The 23,068-nt window shown below is 53.3% G+C and overlaps 1 protein-coding gene across 5 annotated transcripts in view; it reads right to left on the bottom strand.

Annotated features, from left to right (window-relative positions):
• Positions 1 to 519: 519 nt before the first annotated feature.
• The window catches only part of STK32B (serine/threonine kinase 32B), a 310,710-nt gene continuing 288,161 nt past the window's right edge, over positions 520 to 23,068 (bottom strand). For all 5 annotated transcript variants that reach the window (XM_006216367.4, XM_031686033.2, XM_072946368.1 and 2 more), the window contains 3 exons: positions 22,037 to 22,168; positions 20,492 to 20,556; positions 520 to 2,427 (listed from right to left, as the gene is read on the bottom strand). In XM_006216367.4, coding sequence (XP_006216429.2) covers positions 2,289 to 2,427; positions 20,492 to 20,556; positions 22,037 to 22,168 — 336 coding nt within the window. In that variant the 3' untranslated portion in view covers positions 520 to 2,288. The remainder of the gene's footprint in view (positions 2,428 to 20,491; positions 20,557 to 22,036; positions 22,169 to 23,068) is intronic.

Below are 23,068 nucleotides of genomic sequence, written 5' to 3'. Positions count from 1 at the left end.
GAATTTTCTGTATTTTCCTCTATTGAATAGATTGTATCTTTTCAAGTATAAAATAATGATGATGATGATGGTGGTGGTGGTGATGGCGATGAGGATGAGGAGGACAATAATGGTGATGATGATGATGATGGTGGTGGTGATGATGGTGATGAGGATGAGGAGGACAATAATGGTGATGATGATGATGACGGTGGTGGTGGTGATGATGGCGATCAGGATGAGGGTGAGAGTGGTGATAATGATAATGATGGTGGTGGTGGTGATGGTGACGAGGATGAGGAGGACAATAATGGTGATGATGGTGCTAATGATGATAATGATAATAACAAATTATGATCAAGTTGCATAGAGCCTTGAATTGCTAAGTTTGGTTTTATTCTGCGGGCAAAGTAATCACATCGCTGACTTAGACCCTGCCCCAAGTCTCTATGTTTCTCATTACACTTGACACTTGACTCTTGACTCTAAGGGGACATCGCCCATCCCACCAACCCTGAATAAGAACAAAGTTGTAAGAAGGAATGTCCAAGAAATAGTTTATTCTGAACAAGGAACAAGGCTGATTTGAACAGAGCCAGGAAATCCAGCATCTTGGGCGACTTCCAGCTCCTGCCCCCAGATGCATGAACTCAGCCCACTGAGGGATCCTAAGTGCTGCCAGCATCACAGTGAAGAGAGAAGCAGCCCCGTTATTTCCTGGAGGGGACAGGATGGTGCCAACAGCAACAAAGAATGAAAAGTGTGCAAGACAAGTAGACATGTGGGCAACACCAACTAGAAACAGCCTTGGTTGAAGGAGGAATAATGATAATTTCTTTCCTTTCTTCAAATAAAAATGTAAAACCAAGTGGCACATTAAAATGTCTCTTAAGAAACCTAAGAGATGGCACTGAGAGTCCCTAGGGTTGATTTATGATGTGAGTTGAACTTTCACAGGAATGTACAGACATCAGAGACTCCAGGAAGGAGACTTCAAAGAATCTTAAACACCAGGCTTGTTTCTACAGAAAGCTGATTCGCCAAGTGAGTAAAACAGGAAAGATTCTTCAAATGATGGTGATGACGATGTTGACGAAAAATCGCTACCGTTCACAGAGCAGAGTTTGCTGGGTGCATAACACATGGGACCCTAGTTAACCCTACAGCAATCCTGCGGGCTAGTTTCATGATCCCCGTTTTAAAACGTGGAGACAGACACTCGATTACGCGATTTGCCTGAGATCTTCTGGTTCGTAAACAGCAGGGCTGGATTCTGAATACAGTCCTGATTCCAAGTCTACGCTTTATCCCTGATGCTACAGCATCTCCCAATTCAGACAAAGGGCTCCCTGAACAGACCATAAAGTAGCTTGCTCTGTGTGAGCCCACCGTCCGCCGCGAGCAAACTGTCTAACCGCCGGGGCTTCCGAGCTTATCCACGTGGAGCTGCCTTGCTCATGGCACCTGGAGGTCCTCTTTGAGACAGTGCTGAGGAGATGACTTCTCACCCTTCCAGAAAAGAAAACGTGGACGGGGACGGAGACTCAGAACTCTGCTGTGGGACTGCGTTTTGGGAGGAACTCTGATGACACTCTCTGAGACTGACTGATGGTCCCGCCACCCCAGCCCCGGGCGTGGGAGTGGGGCGGGAATGGAGACCCGCTGAAATTGGGGGTGCATCAGGGGAGCAGTGTCTCTGCTGCGCCAGGACCTCGGGGACCAGGCTGGTCTGCAGGCCACACCACCTTGGAAGGTCAGAAAGACTGGCCTGGCAGAGGATGCGAATGAAGACACTTCCAGTTTTGCTCCAGGACTGGGGAATGGTGTCCCCACAGGCTGAGCAAACACAGCAGATGCTGAAGGGCTGTACTTTCAAAAGTATGTCTGAAGAGCCAGGATGGACCAAACTGCGACGTTGCGATGGTCTAACTGCTTTGGGAGATGGGAGTGCCTTTCAAATATTAAGGTTATATTTTGCATGTGTAAACAGTTGTGCACATGTCAAAGGTTTTGCAGGTCTGCTACCCAACTGGAGTCTTCCAATAACCATGCGATCAGAGGTGGGGCAGAGAGCTGGTTCACCCCTCTGGCAGATGTGGCATACGGAGGCACGGAAAGGGCAAGGTGTCCACCGTCGTGCAGGGAACCAGCCAGGCAGCTGGGACCGGAATCCAGGCTCCCCAGCTCCAGGCCCAGGGCTCTCTGCATCTGATGTTACTGGGGGTGAGACGGGGCCATCACGGCACAGAGAGGGGCTTTGGGCGGTCAGGGCAGAGATGCTGCCGCCTTGCCGGGAGCCGCGGCGGCGCTTAGCTGCTGCAGCCGCGGGAGCAGGCGTGGGCGAGGATGTTGTTGTTGCGCCCGTCCTGGAGCTTGCCCTGGGCCTGGCTCCCGGCTCGGCCTTCTGTGTCCACGAGCTGGCCGCCCTGGCCCTGCTGCCTCCTCAGCCTGCAAACAAGCACAGCACAGCCCGGCGTTAACGACGCAGAACGGGATGTCCAGGGACACGGCCGGCCAAGCGGAGGGACGGAGAAGCCCTCTGCCCACGCCTCCCGCCGGCTAGGGAGGCGCACCCCGTGACCGGAGCCAGGCAGGTGGGGTCGGCGCCCAGCTCGGCTGCCTCTGATGAGCCACTTAACACACGGAGCCTCGATTTCTCCATCTGTAAAATGGAGCTAATCATTCCTACCTCATGGCTGCTTGTGAAGTCTAGGCGATCATGTTTGTAATCTGCCTAAGTTCTCCCGGCTGGTAAAGGGGTGCGCCCCCATCATCTGTTCACATGACCCTGAGGACCAGCTACCGTGCCAGGGAGCAGAGGAAACCCTGGAGAGCAAGGCAGTCAGGTTTTCTGTGCTCATCGAGCTGATGGGCAGACGGACACTAATCAAACTATCCCACAAATAAATATCCAAACAGAATGAGCCCCCAGGTTAGAAAATACCCCATGACGAGCTGCTGAAGGAGCACAGTGCTGAGCACTGCGTTTCCCGACAGCCGGCCGCTCGGCCACCTCCCACCTGACTGCAGCTGCCAGCACCCCTCTCCTTCTGGTTCTCGAGGCCAGTTCTTGCGCTGCCCCCCCGCCCCCCGCCCCGCTGTCGCTGCGCGTGGAGGGTGCAGGCAGAAACTGAAACCGAGTGATTAAGGAGGCAGTGAGGTGTCTGAGAAATGGGAGGAACTCAGCTGAAACCCTGGCTCTCAGCACCAGCCACTGGGGTCAGGGATCAAGGGGCTTCCGAGCCTCAGTTTCCCTAACGTTGGGGATGGTATCACTCCCTTGGCAGGAGGCTGAGGGGAATCAGAGAATGTGCATAAAATGTCTAGCTGAGGGCCAGAAATAAATAATATGTCTCCAGTTTCTGCTTGTTTTGAAAGACGCAAGTTTCAGCTGGAATGTGCTTTTTACATTAGTAAGTTCTGTTCAGCAGAGCGCAGGCCTACTGCCTGACTTAGAAGAAAGAGCTGTTTTACCCAGTGAACATCCATGTGTGCTTGTCACATGCAGGGCGCCATGGACGACCCCCAGATGCATACAACACAGTCCATGGCCTCGGATGGATCACAGCTGTGTGTATGCATGTGTGTGTGCGCGCACACGGTGAGGATGCTGTGTGTGTGTGTGTGCACGGGGGGAACCTAATATGTGTGTGTGTGCGTGTGCATGGGGGGGACACCTAATGTGTGTGTGTGTGCACGGTGGGATGCTTTGTGTGTGTGTGTGTGTGCACGGGGGGGACACCTAATTGTGTGTGTGTGCGCACGGTGGGATGCTTTGTGTGTGTGTGTGCACGGTGGGATGCTTTGTGTGTGCGTGTGTGCACGTGCACGGTGGGGACACCTAATGTGTGTGTGTGCATGCGTGTGCACGGTGGGGATGCTTTGTGTGTGTGTGCGTGTGCACGGTGGGTGTGCGCATGCGTGTGCACGGTGGGGATGCTGTGTGTGTGTGTGTGTGCATGGGGGGGACACCTAATGTGTGTGTGCGCATGCGTGTGCACGGTGGGATGCTTTGTGTGTGCGTGTGTGCACGGGGGGGACATCTAATGTGTGTGTGCGCATGCATGTGCACGGTGGGGATGCTGTGTGTGTGTGTGTGTGTGTGCATGGGGGGGACACCTAATGTGTGTGTGTGCGCACGGTGGGATGCTTTGTGTGTGTGTGTGTGCACGGGGGGGATGCTTTGTGTGTGTGCGTGTGTGCACGCGTGCATGCACGTGGTTGGGAAGTCTGGTGTTTGGGACTGTGCCAGCATCTGAGCGAGTCCTTCAGGTGATGATGAAACACCAGCAGCAACACAGTGTAAGATAGTGAACTTGGTGGCCACTGGCCCATGTCCTTTGTCCACTCAGAGGGACTAGGCCGAGGTGTGCAGTCCCTCTGCCTCTGAGGCTTGCAGCTGCCCGGGTAGGGGAACTGGGAAAGGTGGCCGTGGATAAAATAGATGACATACATCATCCTAGAGGAGGATGGGCTAGGACCCAGGAGAGAGCAGGGATCCAGAGGACCAAGTGTGGGGCGGGGAGAGGCTGGGATGAGGGAGGAGGTATGGGGCTCCCCAGACAAGGCTGGGACTGCCTGGGGATCTTGTTCCCCTGTCCCTTTACTCCTTCCCTTCCATTCTAAGGACTCTCTCTGGCACCTCTGGAGAGAAAATCAAATCAAAAGTAGGGACAACTCAAATGACTAAGAAGCCTACAGAAGCGAAAGGGCAATGCTTTTACTTCCAAAGCAGGACGCTGGCGTCTGGCTCACAGTCCGCAGCGCTGCATAATTCTGTGGGTATGCTGCACGATAAAGGTGAATGCCTTCACGGGGTTCTTTTAACAGCCCAAGCACAGCACAGATAGCGCGACCATCTCTAGACTTCTGTTCTTCTCTGATGATAACGCAAAATAAAGCTTCAAAAGCTGTATAATAAGGCGTGGAGCAAAGATGAGGGAGTCCCAGTGAGGCAGAGATGGATTCTGAAATGTTGTATAGATGTGTAGATCTGGGAAGGCTTCCTGCAGGAGGCAGCATTTGAGCTGGCTTTAAGGATTGGTATGGAATGTGGGTAGCTGGAGGGAAGGAGGAGACTTGAAATGAAGGGACCAGAGTGAGGTAAGGCCAGGAGAGTCACAAAGAATATTGCAGGGTGGATCAGAGGCCTTTCTGGAGCCAATAGTTTCAGCCACTTCAGCTCCTCCTTTTGGCCAAAGCTATTTTAAAGAGTAGAGCTAGCTGTTTCAGGTCTCCCCGCCTCTGCAGAGGGTCATGCATGGAATACTGTGACCACGAGGACTGGAGGCCGAGAGCAGTGACTCCTTATAACTTATCACCCGGCTCAGCATGAGCCAAGGAGGCAGAAGCAATAAGGAAGGACCTCTCTAGGGGGCCCCTATCCACCTACAGGTCTAGAAGACTGAATTCTAATCTAGTTCTGGGAGCCTCCAAAGCATTCTTCACACTACATCAGCTCACTCAGCCACCCACCAACCACTCACATCCATCCCCCATCCATCCATTTCCTATCTGTCTATCCATGTATTCATCCACTGACATAGCCATTCATCTATCCCATACATCCATCCATCCATTCCAATATGTCCAACCATTTGTCCCAACCCTACCCCTCCTGTCCATCCCTACTCACCCACCAGTGCACCCATTATCCATTCATCCACCCACCCACCTCCCGTACACACAGCCATCCATCGACCTCATCCATTATCCACCAACCATCAGTACCTCCCTCCACCCACCCATCTACTCCTCAGTCACCTGATAATCCACTTACTCACCTCTTCACCCATCCATTTCACCTATTCACTATCCACCCATCATTCACCTCTCCATAGACCCCCTATTTACCCAGCCACCTGCACACCTATCCCCCACTATCATCTATTCATCTACTGTCCATCTGCCCATCCACCCATCATCCACCCACCACCCTTCCGCCTATCCATTCTTCCATCTATTCCCATCCCTCCACCCAGCATTCCACCCAGCCATCTGATCAATGCCCACCCACCCCATCCGTCCCCTCCCCTTCCACTCATCCTTTCCACCAGCACTACCTGTGTGCTGGGCTCTATGTGCCAGGCTCACCGTGAAGGTTTGGGAAGAAGGACAGAGAGCAAACAGTGAACATCCCCTGTCCTGAAGTCTCTGCAGGAAGGACTCAGTGTGGCACAGCCTTCAGGGCCTGAGCTTAGAGCCAGGCTGTCTGGGCCTATCCCTCGGTCTGCCACCGACTAGCCTTGTCACTCTGGGAGGCTGGGTTCAAACCCAGGGCTGTCTGTCTCCAAGACCCCCGCTCTTTCCACTGAATCCTATGGCATTCAATCTGAGCCTAGAAGGGAGAGAGGATGGAATGACTTTTACACACTCTGAAGGCATCAGAAAGGCTCACTTTGCTCAGATAGGAACCCAAACACCCAGACAATGCTATGAAGCCATATGGTTGGCCCCAAGAGCTCACTTACATGACTCGCCCAGAGCCCAGTAATCTATAATTCAGGAGGAAATGAAAAAAGGTTTTACATATCTCACTAGACGTAGCCCAAGTCTACGGATGCAAATTGGTGTGTTATCTCCGCGACGGCAGGGACATTTAATCTGCTCGGCCAGCTTATCAAATTAATTGTCAGCTCTGTGACGGGAATTCTGAGTGACGGATGTGAACACGCTCACCCTCCCGAACTCAGGCACTAGACACTGGGAGGAAGCGCCCCGTGATGGAGAGCCCCATCAAGGAGAGCAGGGCGCATTAAAATTCCTAATAGATCGGGCTGGAGGCACTTGCAAAGGCCAAGCACGACACAGGAATAAAACAAAATGGTGAGCAGTCAAACGAATTTCAATCAAGCTATTTCACACACCGAGGATGGAGTCAGTTTAAGTCTGACATCGATCTGTAGCCGTCAATCTGGAGGTGAAGGCTGGCCTCCTGGGCGAGACGGACCAGCTTTCCTTTGTGCTGTGCGCTTTACAAAAGGAAAACATCTCAAGCTTTCACACCTATTCAGATCACTTGACTGGTTCTCAAACTTGTGCATCTCCTGAGCTGGGTGGCATCACTGAGTGACACTGTGGCCTGTTGGGAAATGCAGGCTTTGGAGTCATCTGGGATTCATTCAGGACCCCAGCTTTGCCGTCACTGGCTGAGTGGTCTGGGGGAACTCACCCAACTTCTTGAAGCCTCTCTTTCCTCAGCCACCTCATGGCCCCAGCATCACCTTCTTACAGGAGTAGATGAACTAGGGCGTGGTACCCGCGGGCCCTGCGACAGGCACCTTCACCTTATGAAGGGCAGCCATCTTTAGGATGTCGATCAGTGTGGAGATACTCCCATTCCACAGATGGAGAAACTGAGGATCAGGAAGTAAAGCTTAATTTCCTGCCATAGTTCTGATGAACATCTCCCAACAAGGAGGCTACCAGAGATGATTCTGCAGAAAATCAAGGCATAAGATCCTGCGGAGTGAAGGGTACTGGAATGGGGTAGACACGAAATGGCCGAGCCAGAAGTGGGTGAGAAAGGACAAGAGGCTCAGGGGGCGGGAATCCAGCCCCACAGGTCACGGCAGGATCTGCAGGGGTCTGCAAGCCAGGGAAGGCCAGGGCATGGAACTGAAGACTGGAACTAGGGCTCTGGCCTGGTTATTGTTCTCTCCTCCTCCGGGCTAGGGCCACAGTGTGTTGTCTCCGGCTTCACGGCACCCAGCCCGGCGGCCAGCCTCGAGCAGGTGCACAGCCATGGTGTGCTGGAAGGATGGGCAGATGAGAGCAGGGGTGAATGCCCAGGCACGTGTCCACCGCTCATCGGCAGCGTGTCTGCACAGAGCTCGGCAGACTCTGTCTCAGCCCGCTGAGGGGAAAGGATGCTGGCCCCAGTGAAACGCGGTAACAGGTGTCCATGCTGGGCAGAAACTGGGTGACCACTGGCAGAACTGGAGAGCTCACAGCCCTTGTGGATGACAAACTACATGAGTCAACACTCAGGGAGCTTTTCTTTTGTGGCTAAGAGAGGTGGGGTGGGTTGTTATTTGGTGTGTACCTGTGCATGTGTGTTGGTTAAAAAGTTAAGACAAGCTGATATCTGACACGGCACTTAATTGCCATCATACCCCCCGCCTGTGTGCCAGCCGCGTACGTAACTACCACTACTGGCAAACACCTGGGCAGTGCTGACTGACCATGGAGCAGGGGCTGTTAAGTGCTTAACACCTGGTGACTCAATGGTCCTTACAACAACCCGCTAAAGTAGGTTTGAACGCCCCATACTACAGATGAGGAAACCGAGGCACTAGTGTGTGGTCCGAGGTCACAAAGCAAGCATGGATTAGGATTCAAAACCAAGCAGTCTGATTCCAGAGGCTGTGCTCTTAGCTGTTATGTATGCTGCCTCTCTATGGTCCATCAAAAACCAGAGTTGACATTACCAGAAAGTTCTGGAAGGGCACACACCAAATGGAGTGACGGTTGTCTGGCTGCGGATGGGGTTGGATGTTGAAGAGAAGAAAGCCAATGGTCCCCCAGTCTAACTGTTTGTACACTGCAAGAATCCCTTCTCTGGCATCCCAGCGTCTTGACCCAAAACCCACCGCCCACCTCCCAAGACAGCCCACTTCATGTGGGAACTGCTCACATCCTTAGAAAGTTCTCCTTCATATAGAATTGGGACTGAGAAATCTGCTGCCTGACAGCTCCTCCCCACTGGCCTTCGGTGTGCTTCCCGTAATTATTCAGATGATTCTAATTCCTCTCTCAAGGGACACTCCTTCAGTTCTTAGAAGGTGCCTGAGCTGACCATCTTCCACTGTTCCCCAGGTCGGCTCTCCGCCTGCTCCCCTGCCTGGGAGTCTGACTTGTAGGAATCATATCAAGGGCTCCCAAGCCCTTGGGCTCCCAGCTGGGCGTCTTGGTAGAAATCAGGAGGAGCAAGAGAGGTCAAGTTTGGGCAGCAAGTCCACAGCCTCCTCCTCGCACTGTTGGCCTGAGCTGCTGGGAACGCTGGAAGGTTCCTGCTCCGATAAGGTAGCCTTCTCCTTGGATGGCCTCCCTCTCCTCGTCTCTTTCAGCCTCCAGGTGGGAGCACCTTGCCTTCGCTGAAGCCCCAGTGTACTGTACAAACCTCTATAACGCCCTTATTCCCGCAGCTTTGTAAGCCAAATGCCCTTGGAGCGTTTCTTCTGCAGCTCTGACCGACACAACAGCTTTCTCGTCTCCCGTGAGATGTCTCCTCCTTAAGTCGAGACACAGGATGACGGGCTGTTCCACTTTCGAGCCTCATCACTTACTGGGAGATCACGTTGTACGCAACACTTATCTCACACACTCAGTAACAGCCTTTGGCCAGAAGCATTCCAGTTCTGTCTGTTTTATCTGCTGTTGCCTGGAGCGAAACCTAGCCGAGGGACTCTCCAGGTGGGCTCAGCTCCACCACGGTGCCATACAGCAAAACGCAGAGGGTTATCTCACTGAGCGCTCCTCTCCCTCCTACACCCGTGTGCAAACAGATGAGCTCTCTGCAAAACGGGAGAGCCGGCAGCCCCAGGTTTCTGAGCGACGGCGGCTGAGCTTTATGGACTGCGTTCCCACTCAGCACCTCCTCACTTAATACGTACGCCCACCCTTCCAGATGGAAAGTAAGAACGCCCATCCTCAGGGCGAGAAAAGGACGAAAGAGGGTGAGTAATGGTGGTAGGTCACACGGCTTTGTGAAGGGAGTCAGACCCAAATGGGGGGCTTGGCTTTCCCTGCTCCCCCAGCTCAGTGTGCCCCCCGCCTGCACGGGCAGACTCCTCTCTAGAAGCAGAGGTGAGGCTGGCCTTTTCTGTCTGGCCGAAGGATGAGGCTTGCTGGGCCCTCACTCATGAGAGTGGGGGCCTGATGGGTGGGTCGTCACTAAAGGTGTTCACCACCCATTCTGACGTGCCCCTCCGTGGGCACCCGGCAAGACCGCGCTTCCTGGCTCCCCAGGACTGGGTGGAACCGTGGGACCAGCTTTGGCCAGTGAGTGAACGGAAGCGCTGCCATCGGGCTGGGGCACTGCCCCTGCAAGGTCCTCCCGAGGTCTCGTTCCCTCTGTCATGGCCACTGCGGTGTTCCAGAGATGCTCCTTCAGTCTGGGTCCTGGAGAGAGGAGGGGGGTGGTGGTGGGGGCAGCACCCCCTGGCTGACCTGTGGACACACAGTGTGAGCAGGAAACAAACCTTGGCTATTGTGAGCCACCAGCACTGGGACGTTTGTGCCTATTTGGGCTCAGAGAGGGGAGCGTGGAGGTCCAGACACTGGTCTGTTGGTGAATAATGGCCTCAGGCCAATTCTAGGCCAGAGAGATCCATGGGGAAACCCTGTGGCTGCAGATTGGAGTGAGCTCTTTGACGGCCAAGGGGCCTGAGTCAGAGTCCACTTCAGCGCTGGTACCTCCACACCTGGACGGGCAGCCCTCTCTGTCCCGCGTGCCCATCCCCGTACTGATACCATGGTCCACCTGCCCAGAGGAAGAGAGGTCAGACAGGAAGCCGAGAGGGACCACCTGCCTTTTCCTTATTGGCCTCCCCCTGCCCTCAGCTTCTGCCACTCCCTCTCCTGGACTCTATTTACTTATGTCCTCACCCTCACTTTCCAAGTGGAAGGGAGTGGACTGTCATTATATTGCCTTTTCAGTGTTTTTATAAACCTTATCTCCTTCTCATAGCTACAGATTCATAGCTACTTCTCAAAGCTACTAAAATAGCTTTTCTGAGAACGATAGGCAGGCTTACACTTTGGTTAAAATTTGGGAGAAATCGAGAGCTGGATGACAGGCACATGACCCAAGCAGCACCAATCAGAGTTCTCCAATAGCCAGATTTGATTGGTCCAGGGAATAGCACCTGACCCAAGCTGGACCAATCAGAGCCATTCCCTGGGATACTTGAATTTGAGATCAGGAAAACATTCCCCTTCTTGTCTTTTCCTGTTTTATCTACTTTCTTGAGTTAGTGGCAGAGCGGGTCGACTCTGGAGCTCTCAGTACCCACATCTTCCACTGCGTAGAAAGAACTGGTTTTCAGTAAAAGAAAATGACTCTGGTGAGCAGGGAAAAAAGACATGCCAGGAGAAGGAAGGAAGGAAGGTTTCCAGCCCAGGGCCCAGGCACTCTGGGGTCACATTGCCCCCCAGCACTTCCTGTGGGTGCACGAGCCCCCCAGGAGGCTCTCACGTCACTGAGGCTGTGTGCCTGTCGTTTCCATCCCTGCAGCCGTGACAGTCTCAGGGACTCACTGTTTACGCTGGTATCTGTCTCTCCAGACCCCTAGAGTCACAGCTTGTGCAGATTAAGCCACGGGACGCAGGTGTACGTTACACACACACACACACAACCCGATAAACCTCTTGTAAGCTAAAAATATTCTAAGTTGAAAATGCATTTAACACACCTAACCCACCGAGTATCACAGCTTAGCTCAGCCTACCTTAAATGTGCCCAGAAAGAACGCCTGCATCCGCTCTACTTGGACAAAACCATGTAGCACAGAGCCTATTTTGTAATTAAGTGTTGAAATATCTCATGTAATGTATTGACTACTGTCCTGAAAGTGAGAGAACAGAGTGGTTTCTGGGTAGGTGTCCTGGTTGTTTCCCCTCCTGACGGCGTGGCTGACTGGTGACGCCCGCAACCCCGACGCAGCGGCACGGGAGCGCTGGACCGCGTGGTCAGCCTGCTTATGGACCGAAAGCCAAAATTCGAAATACGGTTTCTACTGAATGCGTATTGTTTCACACCATCATAAAGTCAAAGAAATCATGAGTCAGCCATCGTTAAGCCAGAGGCCGTCCCCGTGTCTATGTGCATGTGAGCAATGGGGTACAAGCACATTATCACTCAGTTCATTAAACTGCCACTAATGTATTTATGCAGCAATTGCCAAAACTTTGAAAATGAGTATACTTTTGTTTTGCACTATTTATTTGTAGAATAGCTTTTCTGAGAACGATAGGCAGGCTTACACTTTGGTTAAAATTTGGGAGAAATCGAGAGCTGGACGAAGCGCCAGCACGGCCAGTCTCCCAGCACATGGACCATCCACTGGTCCCTGGCAGGCGTCTTCACTTCCCAGGGCCACCTAACGAAGTACCACCAACCGGGTGGCTTAAAACCACATAAGTTTATTCTCTCATGGTTGTGAAGGCCGGAAGTCTGAGACCAAGGTGTCAGCAGGGCTCTGGGGGGACAACCTTATAGGCCTTTCCCTGTTTCCGGTGGTGGCCAGCAATCCTTGGTGTCCCTTGGTTTTTGGCAGCATCTCCCCGACCTCTGCCTCCATCCTCACATGGCCCTCTTCCCTCGGTCTGTCTGTCAACCTCCCTCTCCTTACAAAGACACCAGTCATTGGATTTAGGGTCCACCCTAATCCAGTGTGACATCATCTTAACTTCATTACTGTTGGAAAGACTCTATTTCCAAATGGGGCACATTCATAGGTACTGAAGGTTAGGACTTCAACATACCCCTCGGGGAGACACAAAGCACCCCACAACAGGGGAGTCCCCGGCAGAGAGCCCAAGGCTTTCTCATAAGAAGCCTGGGTGTAAGTAAGATTACAGCTGGACTAAGCAGCGGAAATCCACGTTAAGGACCAGAAGAGAAGTCACCAGTTGTCCCTAAGCACTTATTTCAGGACATCATACTGTTTATCTTCCACTTTTTACACACATTTCTAGAAATACCATTCGTTCATTTCACTTGGATAATTGAATTAAAGGTTCTAGATTGGGAAAAGTTAAAATCGAGAGTCGGAGTGGTTCAGTAGACAAAACATGGGCTGGAGAACCCCCTAGAGTGGGGTGGAATCCCTGCTGTTAATAAAACACCGACTGGTGGCCTCAGGCAAACGACTTCTTCTCTGCAGAAGTTAATACTTACAAATCAACGTAGTAGAGAGGATTTACTTTGTATAAAATGTAACTGTATGTAAAGCTCCAAGCAGAGCGGATGGCATATAACAGGCTTTCAATATACTAAAAAAAGACAGCTCTATTTCATTTAACCAGCAAGCAATGAGAGTTTCATATGTTAACAGGGAGAAAATCAGACCACGACCACCACCCTCCAAAACAGACCGTTAGATCCTACGTGTAATTTTCAAATTTGCACACAGTCTCATTTCACAGAGGACTTAGGAAGGCCTATAAATACTCACATGAAAAGTCACGACCCCTCTTTTTTGCTAGAGAAAACTGAAGGGAAACAAAGATGGGCCTTTCAGTGATGTGAGCCTGACAGGCCAGTGACAGCAGGTGCTTCTTAGAGAAACGGGGTTGCATCCACTCGGGGTGACCTGTCAGGGTCTGCGTGTCTCCCTCAGTGCACTGAAAACCGGCAGCATTTTATTTTCTGTGTCTTTTGTTGGCTGGGATGAGTATGTCAGAATCAGCCTGCTCTTTAACCCGGCTGCCATTTCCTTTGATTGAGACCCGAGAGACATTGACAGAGGACCCTGATTCCCGTGTGATTTAGAGTTTTCATGGAGCTAGAATTTTCACGAGGCCACGTCCACCTGGGGCTGAAATTCTTCCTGCTGTTCCGGGTGACTGAGCTGATTTTCCCCGGCCCTTTTCAGCTACTTGGGAAAAGCAGCCTGGCTTTGCGTATCAAGGTTTCCAGAAGGCAGCCTGGCCTCTCCCTCCTGCCTGCCTGGGAGACACCACTGCAGTCAGAGTTTTATTTTTTTTAATCAGTTTCCCAGACTGTGAAATGGGCCTAAAGACACCTTCCCATAGGCCAGTGATGAGAGTTGGGTGAGGCGACGCCCCGAGGCCCAGCACACAGAGGTGCTCTCCTGTTAGCTGCTGGCCCTGTTTACCTTCACCTCTAAAACTGAGGTCTGCACCACACCTGGAATCTCGGAGACTGGAGGGAACGTAAGTGTGCTGGGCTTGACTTCAGGAGCTGGATTCTGGGAGTCGGCGGAAAAAGCCAGTGGGAAAGGTTCTCCCCATTTTACAGATTAACCTGGGAAAAGTGAGCGTAACCCCTTCCTTCTGTCCCTGAGGGTTGCTGATGAGCTAAGAAGGGTGTCAGAGTTCTTTGCAAGCGGCACAGACTCTGGTAAAGTCAAGAAGCCTTTGAAACACAGCCTGGCCTTTGATGGCACAAATAAGGAACCCAAGGCTCCAGGGGGCTGGGGCCCCACCAGGGTCCCCACCAAGAGCGGCAGGACCAGGACCTGACCCATCCACCTGCTTCCCAAGCCTGAGATGAATGGAACTCTTCTACCTCTTTGTTCCCAGCTCTCAGTGGCTCCAGGGCACTGTGGAGGGTCCCTGTGTAACGACCTGGGGACCTCCAAGGCTGGCATCCTCCAGGGAACCACCTGGGCAGATGGAGTCAGCAAACTACGTTTTGACTGTTGGCCTCGTCATGGTCTTCGTCTAGAACCCCCACCCTCATCCTCAGCTGAGTGCGGCCATGGCTTGCTGCTGCTGTGTTTCTTTGGAGGAGTGAGGACAGACTGGGTCACACTCTGGATGGACTGTGTTCCATCCTGCACCTGCAATGTCCAGGTTCACCAACAGATGGCGTTTAAGGGGCCGTGGTTATTCTCTGCCCAACGTTAAATGTGCACAGGGAGGGGCCATTTTGCATTTTGATGCGTGCTTGGGCTCCGGAGCCAGACTGTGTTTCCCCACCCTCCCTGCTGCCTCTTAGCCCGGTGCTGTCCACCCACTCTGTGCCTGCCCTTCTTCGCCTGCAAAGGGAGGGGATAAAAGTAACTGGCTCGCAGGACAGATGCTCAGACTGAATCTCATCAAGCAGGGGCCCAATAAAAATGAGCCCTGATGACTGTCTGCTCTGTGCAAGCCACTGCCCCACCAGGAGGCACTGGAGAGAAACCCCAAAGACACCACTGTGGAAAGAACTCCTTCCTTCATCTCACAGAGTTCTTTCCACCAAAATCTGAGCCCCATGAGAATGGGGGCCTTGCTCCCACTGTCCCCCTGGTACCCAACCCAATGGGGATGCAGAATTAGCACCTGCTGAACAACGGAGGAACGCACGGAGTTAGATAGAGCCAATAATCCAGGGGATGGAAGATTAGCTTCCAAGTCCTTCATATTCCAAGTAAGGGCTGCAAGAGCTTGGGAATGGCGATGACGGTGGTAATTATCTCAGGGAAACATGATGAGTTAGGCGGATCAGAGCAGCAGTTCTCAACTGGGGTGACTTGCCTGCTGGGGAACACTTGGCAGTGTCCAGGGTCATTTTTGGTGTCAGAACTCTGGAGGTGCTACTGGTACCTAATGAGCAGCGGTCGCAGATTCTGCCAAACACCCTACAATGCCAGGACTGTTCCCACATCAAAGAATTGATGTCAGCAGTCATCAAGTGTCAATAGCGCCGAGGCTGAGAAACCCTGGATTAAAGGAACGTGCTCTAAAACCATAAAAGCAAGTACAATTAGCGTTAATAGTATTATTAACTATGACACATGCAGTATTTGAATTTTAAAAGGTAATGTTTTTAAGGGCTCCAAAAGGTAGCGTTCATGTGAGTTTTAAATGTTTCTATTCCTTTAAGAGTAGACACGGATAGAAAATTCAGCTCCTCAAACCCCTTTCTCACCAAGGGCTTCTAATGTTTGGCAAAACTTTTGTCACATGTCTCAGAAGACCTTTTGGAAAAATCATCCCAGCTCAGATCTTTGGCCAAAAATAGGAGGTCAAGCCCCACGGTGCACTTCTCAAATGGATGGAAACCCAGCTGCGCAGGTCTCGGAAGTCCCGGCCAGTCTCTGGAAGCAGACATTCCACCTGACTCGGAGGCCTTCTGCCAGCTGAGACCATTAGCCAATAGCTGCACTTTCACAAAATCAGGCAGAGCTCATTTTAATTTTGTTCTCTGTTTAGAAACTGACGTCCAGAGAGGTCAGACCCAGGGTATCTCCTCCGCATCCCCACAGTGACCCGCGCACGTCTGCATACCAGCATCTCCTCTGCAGGCTGCGGGCAATCCGAGGACACGGGCCCAGCTAGATCCACTTCTGTGTCCCCAGGTCCCCGTCCAGGATTATGACACATCTGTCAAAGGACTGGATGAGAATCTTCTATGGGAGCTGACACAGCAGTTGTCCCGCCCCTGTCCCCTTGGCACTTCACACCTGCGACAGCGTCCTCGTCCCACGGGAGGAGGGGAACCTTTTCTTTGCTCAAGAGCTTTCTCTAGTTGCAGAAGCACACTTGGTCCAGGCAAGACACATGTCGCTGTGCGGGGAAGGGGCGAGTAGGAGCCTTCAGTAGCATCCTTCAACCCAAGAGGGCTTGGAATTGCAGATGAATGATCCAGGGCAAAGGGGAGGAAGTGCTGAAGGGTTTGCAGTTCGTCTGGCTGTTAGCACAGCAGACACCATCTTGGGCCCATTCAGCTCCTCCTGTCCTCCCACTGACCCTGCCTGGGGCTGTACTGTGCCATGAATCTCCTCTCTGTCATCAGGGGCTTTGCAGTTAGTAGATACTCTTTAATGATCACCAGGTCCAGATAGCTTCTGTGCTCTGTTAGTCTCCAGAGAACGTTCAGGACCTTCACTGACGTACTCCTGGCACCCGTGAGACTAGTCGCCCATCATAAACCAGATAGGGCCTTGACTTAGAAATGCAATCCCCATCTCTAAGCACTCACCCCCATACCTTAGGTTAACTATACAATTATCCGCACGGCCCCTCGGAGGTGCAGAGTTCAGCTCCAGACGCTGCCACGTTGCCTCATGTCCCATCCGAGCCGCATGTAAGTCACCCACAACACACATCGTGTTGCCTGCCCCGTTTTTCAGTCTCAAGGCACCTTCTCAGTTCGGTGGGCACGTTTCGTTCCCTCGGTCCTCGGGCACAGTTTTAGATGAGGATTCTTGTGACTCAGCCCAGGACCAACCAGCGGACACAAGGTTTGGGCACACTGGTCTCCAGCAGAAATTCTCAAACTTTTGGGCACCAGAACGGTTTGACGAACATGTGGAAATGCAGGCCCCCAGGCCCGTTCTTGCAGCTTCTGATTCAGGAGGAGGCTGTGCTGGTTTCCCAGGGCGGCTGTGACACAGCACCACCAGCCGAGTGGCTCACAACAACGGACATGTATTGTCTCGCCGCCTGGAGACCAGAAGTCTGAAATCAAGGTGTTGGCAAGGTTGGTTCCTTCTGGAGGCTCTGAGGGAGACTGTCCCAGGCCTCCCTCCTGGCTTCTGGTGGCCCTGGGCCACCGTTGCTGTTCCCTGGCTTGGAGATGCACCGCTTCAGTCTCTGCCCCCCTCGCCCTGTGTCTGTGTCTCTTACCTTCTTAACAGGACACCAGTCATGTCAGAATACAGACCCCTGCTCCACTATGACCTCATCGTAGCTAATTATATCTGCAACAACCCGATTTCCAAATGAGGTGTGGTTCCGTGGTACTGGTGGCTAGAACTTCAGCATATTTTGGGGGGGGCGGACATGATTCAGTCTGTGACAGTCATAGCAACTCTAAATGCTAACAACTCCTGCCCACAGGAGATACTCATAGGTACCCTTGTGACCACTGACTTCCTTCCGGTCCATCTTTGCTGCACCCCCTGCAGAGACAAGCAGGACGGCACACCGGAGCAGGACCGCTCTGCTGCCAGCTGATAGCCAGGCGAGTGGAGGATGAAGGGAGACGAAACTGCAGGAGGATGCCGGGAGAGGGCAGCGCGGTCCCTGCGGAGCAGGAAGAGGAGCCTGGCTCAGCGTCCCAGCATCCCCCACTCTCACCCCACTGGCCGCGTGGCTGATGTCGGAAAGAAGATACTTGACTTAATTTTTCCAGCTACTCGAGTGCCAACACAGCAGGTGCTTCAAAAGTAGGATTGCAGAAAGGAGTGCAGGATGAATGGTGCCTACTTTTTTCCTGGTTTTAAAGGAAAACGCTTGGTTTCGGGCAGATCAAGCCTCATGCGCTGACGTCTCACAGACATTTTTGCAGATGAGAATCCGCAGCAGGGAGGGTTATGGGTGGATGCACTGTGGTCCCTTCCCGTGGACATCGTGGAGCAGGGGTAGGGTTTGACATGGAGGGGTCGACACGATGCTCAGACCAAGCCCTCCACCTGGATACTCTGATACGGCAGGTGGGGAGAGGCTGGGGGACAGGCACTTGCCGCAGCACGCCTGCTCTGACAGGTAGCCTGTCAGCCTCAGGGCCACCGGGGAGTATCTCAGGTGAGCAGAGAGGCAGGGACGAGGGAGCGGGAACCACAGTCCGACCCGTGCACAGCTCCCACCTTGAGCGCTTTTCTTCCCTGCCTCCTCTTTTCCATATGCTGATCCCTGACCCCCCAGACTGGAATATGACTTCCACCCTCTCTTTATTCTGCTAACTCCTGTTAACTGTGCCAGCCTCACTTCAAAATCCATGACCCCAGCTCTCAAAGGGGTCCTCAGCCGGCTGGGCAGTCCTACTACATTTTCCTAATCAGTTCACTCTTCCACGCGAGAAAGAAAATCTAATTGGCTGAAGCCACTGCAGGGTGGTGCTTCTGCTGAAAGCAGCCAGGTGCAGCCCCTGAACGACACAAGGCGGGGGGGTATCTCTCATTTTCATTTTCTTTGAAAGGGAAGCAACTTGGATTCTTCCGATTCCAGGTGGAAGCACCTCCTGGCGTGCAGCCCAACGCGCAACGCAATCGCTACTGCCTGGGTTCCTCGCCCGTCTGCCTTTTCACGCGCTCACGTTTGCTACCCAGACACTCTCTGAGGACCCTACAGACATGCCTGAACTGGTGAAGGACCCCAGGCAAGGCTCCCTGGAGCCCACCATCACTTTGGTCCAAAGCACCCAAGCTGATTTGGGCAGAAGTTCCCAGGACTGGGTATCCATGGCAGGGAAGGAAGGGACGTGAGCGTCAGAGAAGGCAGGACCACAGAGAAATGGCGATGAGCTTTGAAACCACTCCCCACGTAAGCCCTCGCCTGCCCCAAGTCGGACGGGCTGTGTCATAGAGGCCCTTTCCGTTCTGCTGGCCAGAGTGGGGACCAAGGAAACATGGTCCTCCAGTGGCTTGGTGCGTGTGTCTGGGCCAACGGGGCAACCAGTGGCCCTTGAGCCGTAGCCACCCGGGAGAAAGGACAGGCCGCCACCTCCCTCGCTGGGAATGAGGTGCTGCCCTGCCCACCAGCCCCGGGGCCAAAATCTAAATAACCCTGTCCCGGGTCCTTCACCTCTTGTGCCCACCTCCATGCGTGCTCAGGAATTCAAACTTCTTAATCGGCTCTTGGTCCCTGCATCTGCCCAGCTGTCTCACTCCTCTGTGTATTGTCCTTGTTCCTGGACCGCCACACCTTGCCCTCCTCGATCCTCAGGACTCAGCCAGGCATGATGCTTCTAGAAGCTTCTCTGACATCCAGGCTGAGCCTGGCACCTGCTGTGGGAGCCACTGCCTGGGCTGCCCTTTTCCATGGCACACATCCCCTCTGCTGCTAGAAACCGGAAACAGTGGAACATTGGTGACTGCCTAAGGGTCAACCCAGCGTTTGCCCGTCTGGCCCTCCTGGAAGGAGGGAAGCGTATCTGACCATCTCTGCAAGGCCAAGGCCGAGTTGAGTGTTGGCCCAATGGGGCTGACCCGCTGTCAGTCCTGCCCGCAGGGCTTCAGCGCCCGCTGCACAAGCCCACCGCTGCCCCAGCCTCCGCCCTGACTAACCAGCCTCAGGCAGACGGGCTCCCAGATACTAAGGGCAGCTGGGACCAAGCCTGGGCCTTTGCTTCCTTTGCTGGGCAACCCCTGGAAGGGCAGTGGTGCGGCCAGGTCAGAGCCCCGCGGAGCCCCTCCCAACACAGCATCACCCTGTCTCCTGCCTGCCTGTGACGCTGGGGTCCTGACACAGCCCACACCACCTTCCCTCATTAAATAATAGCAACAATAATAATCATCCTTTCCATGAGTACTCCTACTGTGCCGGGCATTGTATCAACAGCCTCGTTTCATCTTTTTTTTTTTCCACTGGAGGTAAGGGGGATTGAACCCCGGACCTCGTGCCTGCTAAGCATGTGCTCCACCACTGAGCTATCCGCACCCCCAGCCTCACGGAATCTTACAAGAGCCACACTGCAAGGGAGCGATTTCCATTTGGTCACTGCTGTACACGGGGCTCAGTGACATTAATAACTTGCCCCAGGCCACTCTGGCAGCGGCAGAGCCAGGACTTGGTCCCGGGTAGTTCCACTCCGGGGCTCGGCACACAGCCATCTGCGGGCCCGCCTCTGCGCCTGCCCCGTGAGGGCCCGCTCCGACCTGCCGTGGCCGCCCACCGCCCACTTCCCGGGAAGCCCCTGCGGCCCAGAGAGGTGAAGGGAGTGCCTTGCTCAGGCCGCGTGGCAGACGCAGGGTTAGAACAGCGGGGGCCGCCTGCTGCTTCCCTCCCAGCACCACAGCTGGCTTCGTGGGGCGGGGGCCAGGGACCCCGATTCTCCCGGGGAGACCTTCTGCTCTTAGACGGGCTCTGCCCAGCGGATGCCGGTGGAGGGACTTACTTCTCTCTGTTGAATATGATGAATTCCTTCCGCACCGTCTCCAAGCACTGCTGGAGGTGTCCGTTCTGTCAAAGAGCAGAGAGGGGACTGTCAGTGACAAAGCATCATCCAGAGGACGACAAGGCGCAGAGACTGACCTATAGGGGACCATGGACGTTTGGGGCTGGGGACAAGATAAGTGGCTGGGGCAGTCCTGATCATATAGGCAGCTGTGCCATGGGCAGGGCTGGGGGAGCTGGCAGACAAAGACATTTATCTCCATTTTAAGCCATTAAATCCAATTGAAAAGCCATGTTAAAATGGAATATGAACAGAAAATCATGACCTTGGTTTCCTGATCACTAACTAAGAAGCACAGTGGGGGAGGGGGAGAACGTCAAGACCATCGTGCAAAGATGCTCATTCTCTTCAGAGCAGGTGCCGAGGCCCGTCAGTCTCACAGACGCTCCGTAACACACACCTCGGAGGCCGCCTGGATGCTGGGCGCGTACTGCTCGCCTGGGCAGGAACCCTGCCCCCTTGTGCGCCCTGATGAATGTGCACCCAGGCTTCTGCCTTAGTCTCCACAGGCACAGCGGAGGGCCCCCGATACTTTCAGGGACTACAAAGATGTTTTCATTTCTCTCACAGTTGGAAAAAAGTGAACATTTAGTGCTGAAAGTTATATTCAACATGGCACATCTTCATATCCATGTCACCAGAAATGATCGTTTTTAATGTATTTTTTTATGGACGAAGGGGCACTCGCGGGCACTGTGCCCTCAAAAAGATACGTAAAAACCCTAACCCCAGGGCTGATGGACGAGACCTTAATTGGAAACAGGGTCACTGCAGATGGAACTAGTGTAGATGAGATCACACCGGAGAAGGGTGGGCCCTAAATTCAGTGACTGGTGTCCTTAAAAGAAGGCCACGTGAAGATGGAGCAAGAGACTGGCCGGTGCAGCTGCAAAGGATGCCGAGGGCTGCTGGCCACCACCAGAAGCCAGGAGAGGCCAGGAAGGACCTTCCCTACAGCATTTGGAGAGAGCAGAGCTCTGTCGGTACCTTGATTTTGAACTTCTGGCCCCCAGGACTGTGAGAGAATACACATCTGTTGTTTTAAGCCCCCAGGTTTGTGACACTTTGTGATGGCAACCTGAATTAATACAGGGACCCACAGAGGCTCAGGTGCCCAGAGCCCCTCGAAAGTCCCTGCCCCCCCAGCATAAAACCTTTGCAAAGGGCACTGGGGGCTACTCGGCACAGAGCTGAGGTCACGCAGTGCTGTTTCTTCTGCTCCTGCTTAGGGATACGGAAGCTCCTGCACTAGGAACAGTGCTGCTGTGAACGGTGAGAGCTCCGTACGTCCCTCTCGTGATGCTTTCACAGTGTTGTGCTACGAAAGGCCACTTGTTCCACAGATGCATCTGATTTACTGCAAATGAAGGTGTTTGGGAGGGCGAGGTGACAAGCCCCCATCGGGAGAAGCAGCAGCCTCGCCCAGCCTCATCCACTGCACATCGGATTCCCTTCACTCGGGTCTGCTCCCGCGACGGCTCTCACCAGAGGACAGCTGTCCTTCGTGCCGTCTTTGGACCTGTTCTTGGCCAACCTCTTCTTCTTTTTGTGAAGTGGTTTGGATTCGAGAATCATTTCTTCAAGTTCAAATGTAGGATCGCAGTTCAATCTTCCTTTCTGAAAAGAGGTGGAAAAGAAAACATGGCGTGTCTTTGTTCTACCGGTCACTGAATTGCACTTTCATCCATTCCTTCAATCATTCCTTCAACAAGAAACAATTAACTACCCCTCTGGGACACGTCAGCTACATTTTTTTCCCTGATGATGAACAAAGATGCGTGCTTGCTGCCTACGTCAGTCATTCCTTGACCCCCATGATCCCCGCCCACCTGCCCACCTTGGGCAACCCCGCCTGTGATCATCCGTTTCCTTAATCTTCTTATGTATGTTCATTTCAGGAGGTGGAGTTCAGCTTTCCAATCTGGTATTTCCACTTATTTTATTCTACACCCCTTCTTATGTCATTCCTAGCTTTTATAGAAATACATTTTTAAAAATTCCATTTAAAGACGCCATTTCTGTCCCAAATCTACCCAATTCCCAATCCTGGCTCCCTGTTCCCCTGCAGCTGGGGTCAGCTGACCCCCAGGCCCGGCCCTGCTCCAGCCCGGGCTCCAGCCACTCTGGTCAGAAGCACTATGGGGCTCCCTGACTTGTCCCAGGTGGCCCTTCCCCCTCCCCGGAGACCCAGCCCAGGACACCAGCCCGCTCAGGCAATTCAGTCTCGTGATTATAAGGTCAACAGCTCTGAAGGGGCACAGAAAAAAAGCCCAGCTCTGCTTGCTGACCCTGGACAAATTCTTTATTTCTTTGGGACTCAGTTCACCTTCCGTAAAGTCTGGATAAGAAGTCCTCCCTCTTGGGAAATTAGACAAATGAATAAAGCCCTTCACGTAGGGCCAGGTGAGGGAGTGAGTCCTTGAGGGGATGTCCCCGCTCCTGCTGGGATGGGAGCCAGGGAGAAGGGGGCTGGGCACAGCTCTGGGGACCAGCCAGCCTTGCCACTGAGTCCTACAT

Source organism: Vicugna pacos, chromosome 2 (genome assembly GCF_048564905.1).
Source record: "Vicugna pacos chromosome 2, VicPac4, whole genome shotgun sequence".
Lineage (NCBI taxonomy): Eukaryota > Metazoa > Chordata > Mammalia > Artiodactyla > Camelidae > Vicugna > Vicugna pacos.
Note: the sequence above shows the minus strand (reverse complement) of the source record. Positions and strands in the feature narration are given on the sequence as shown.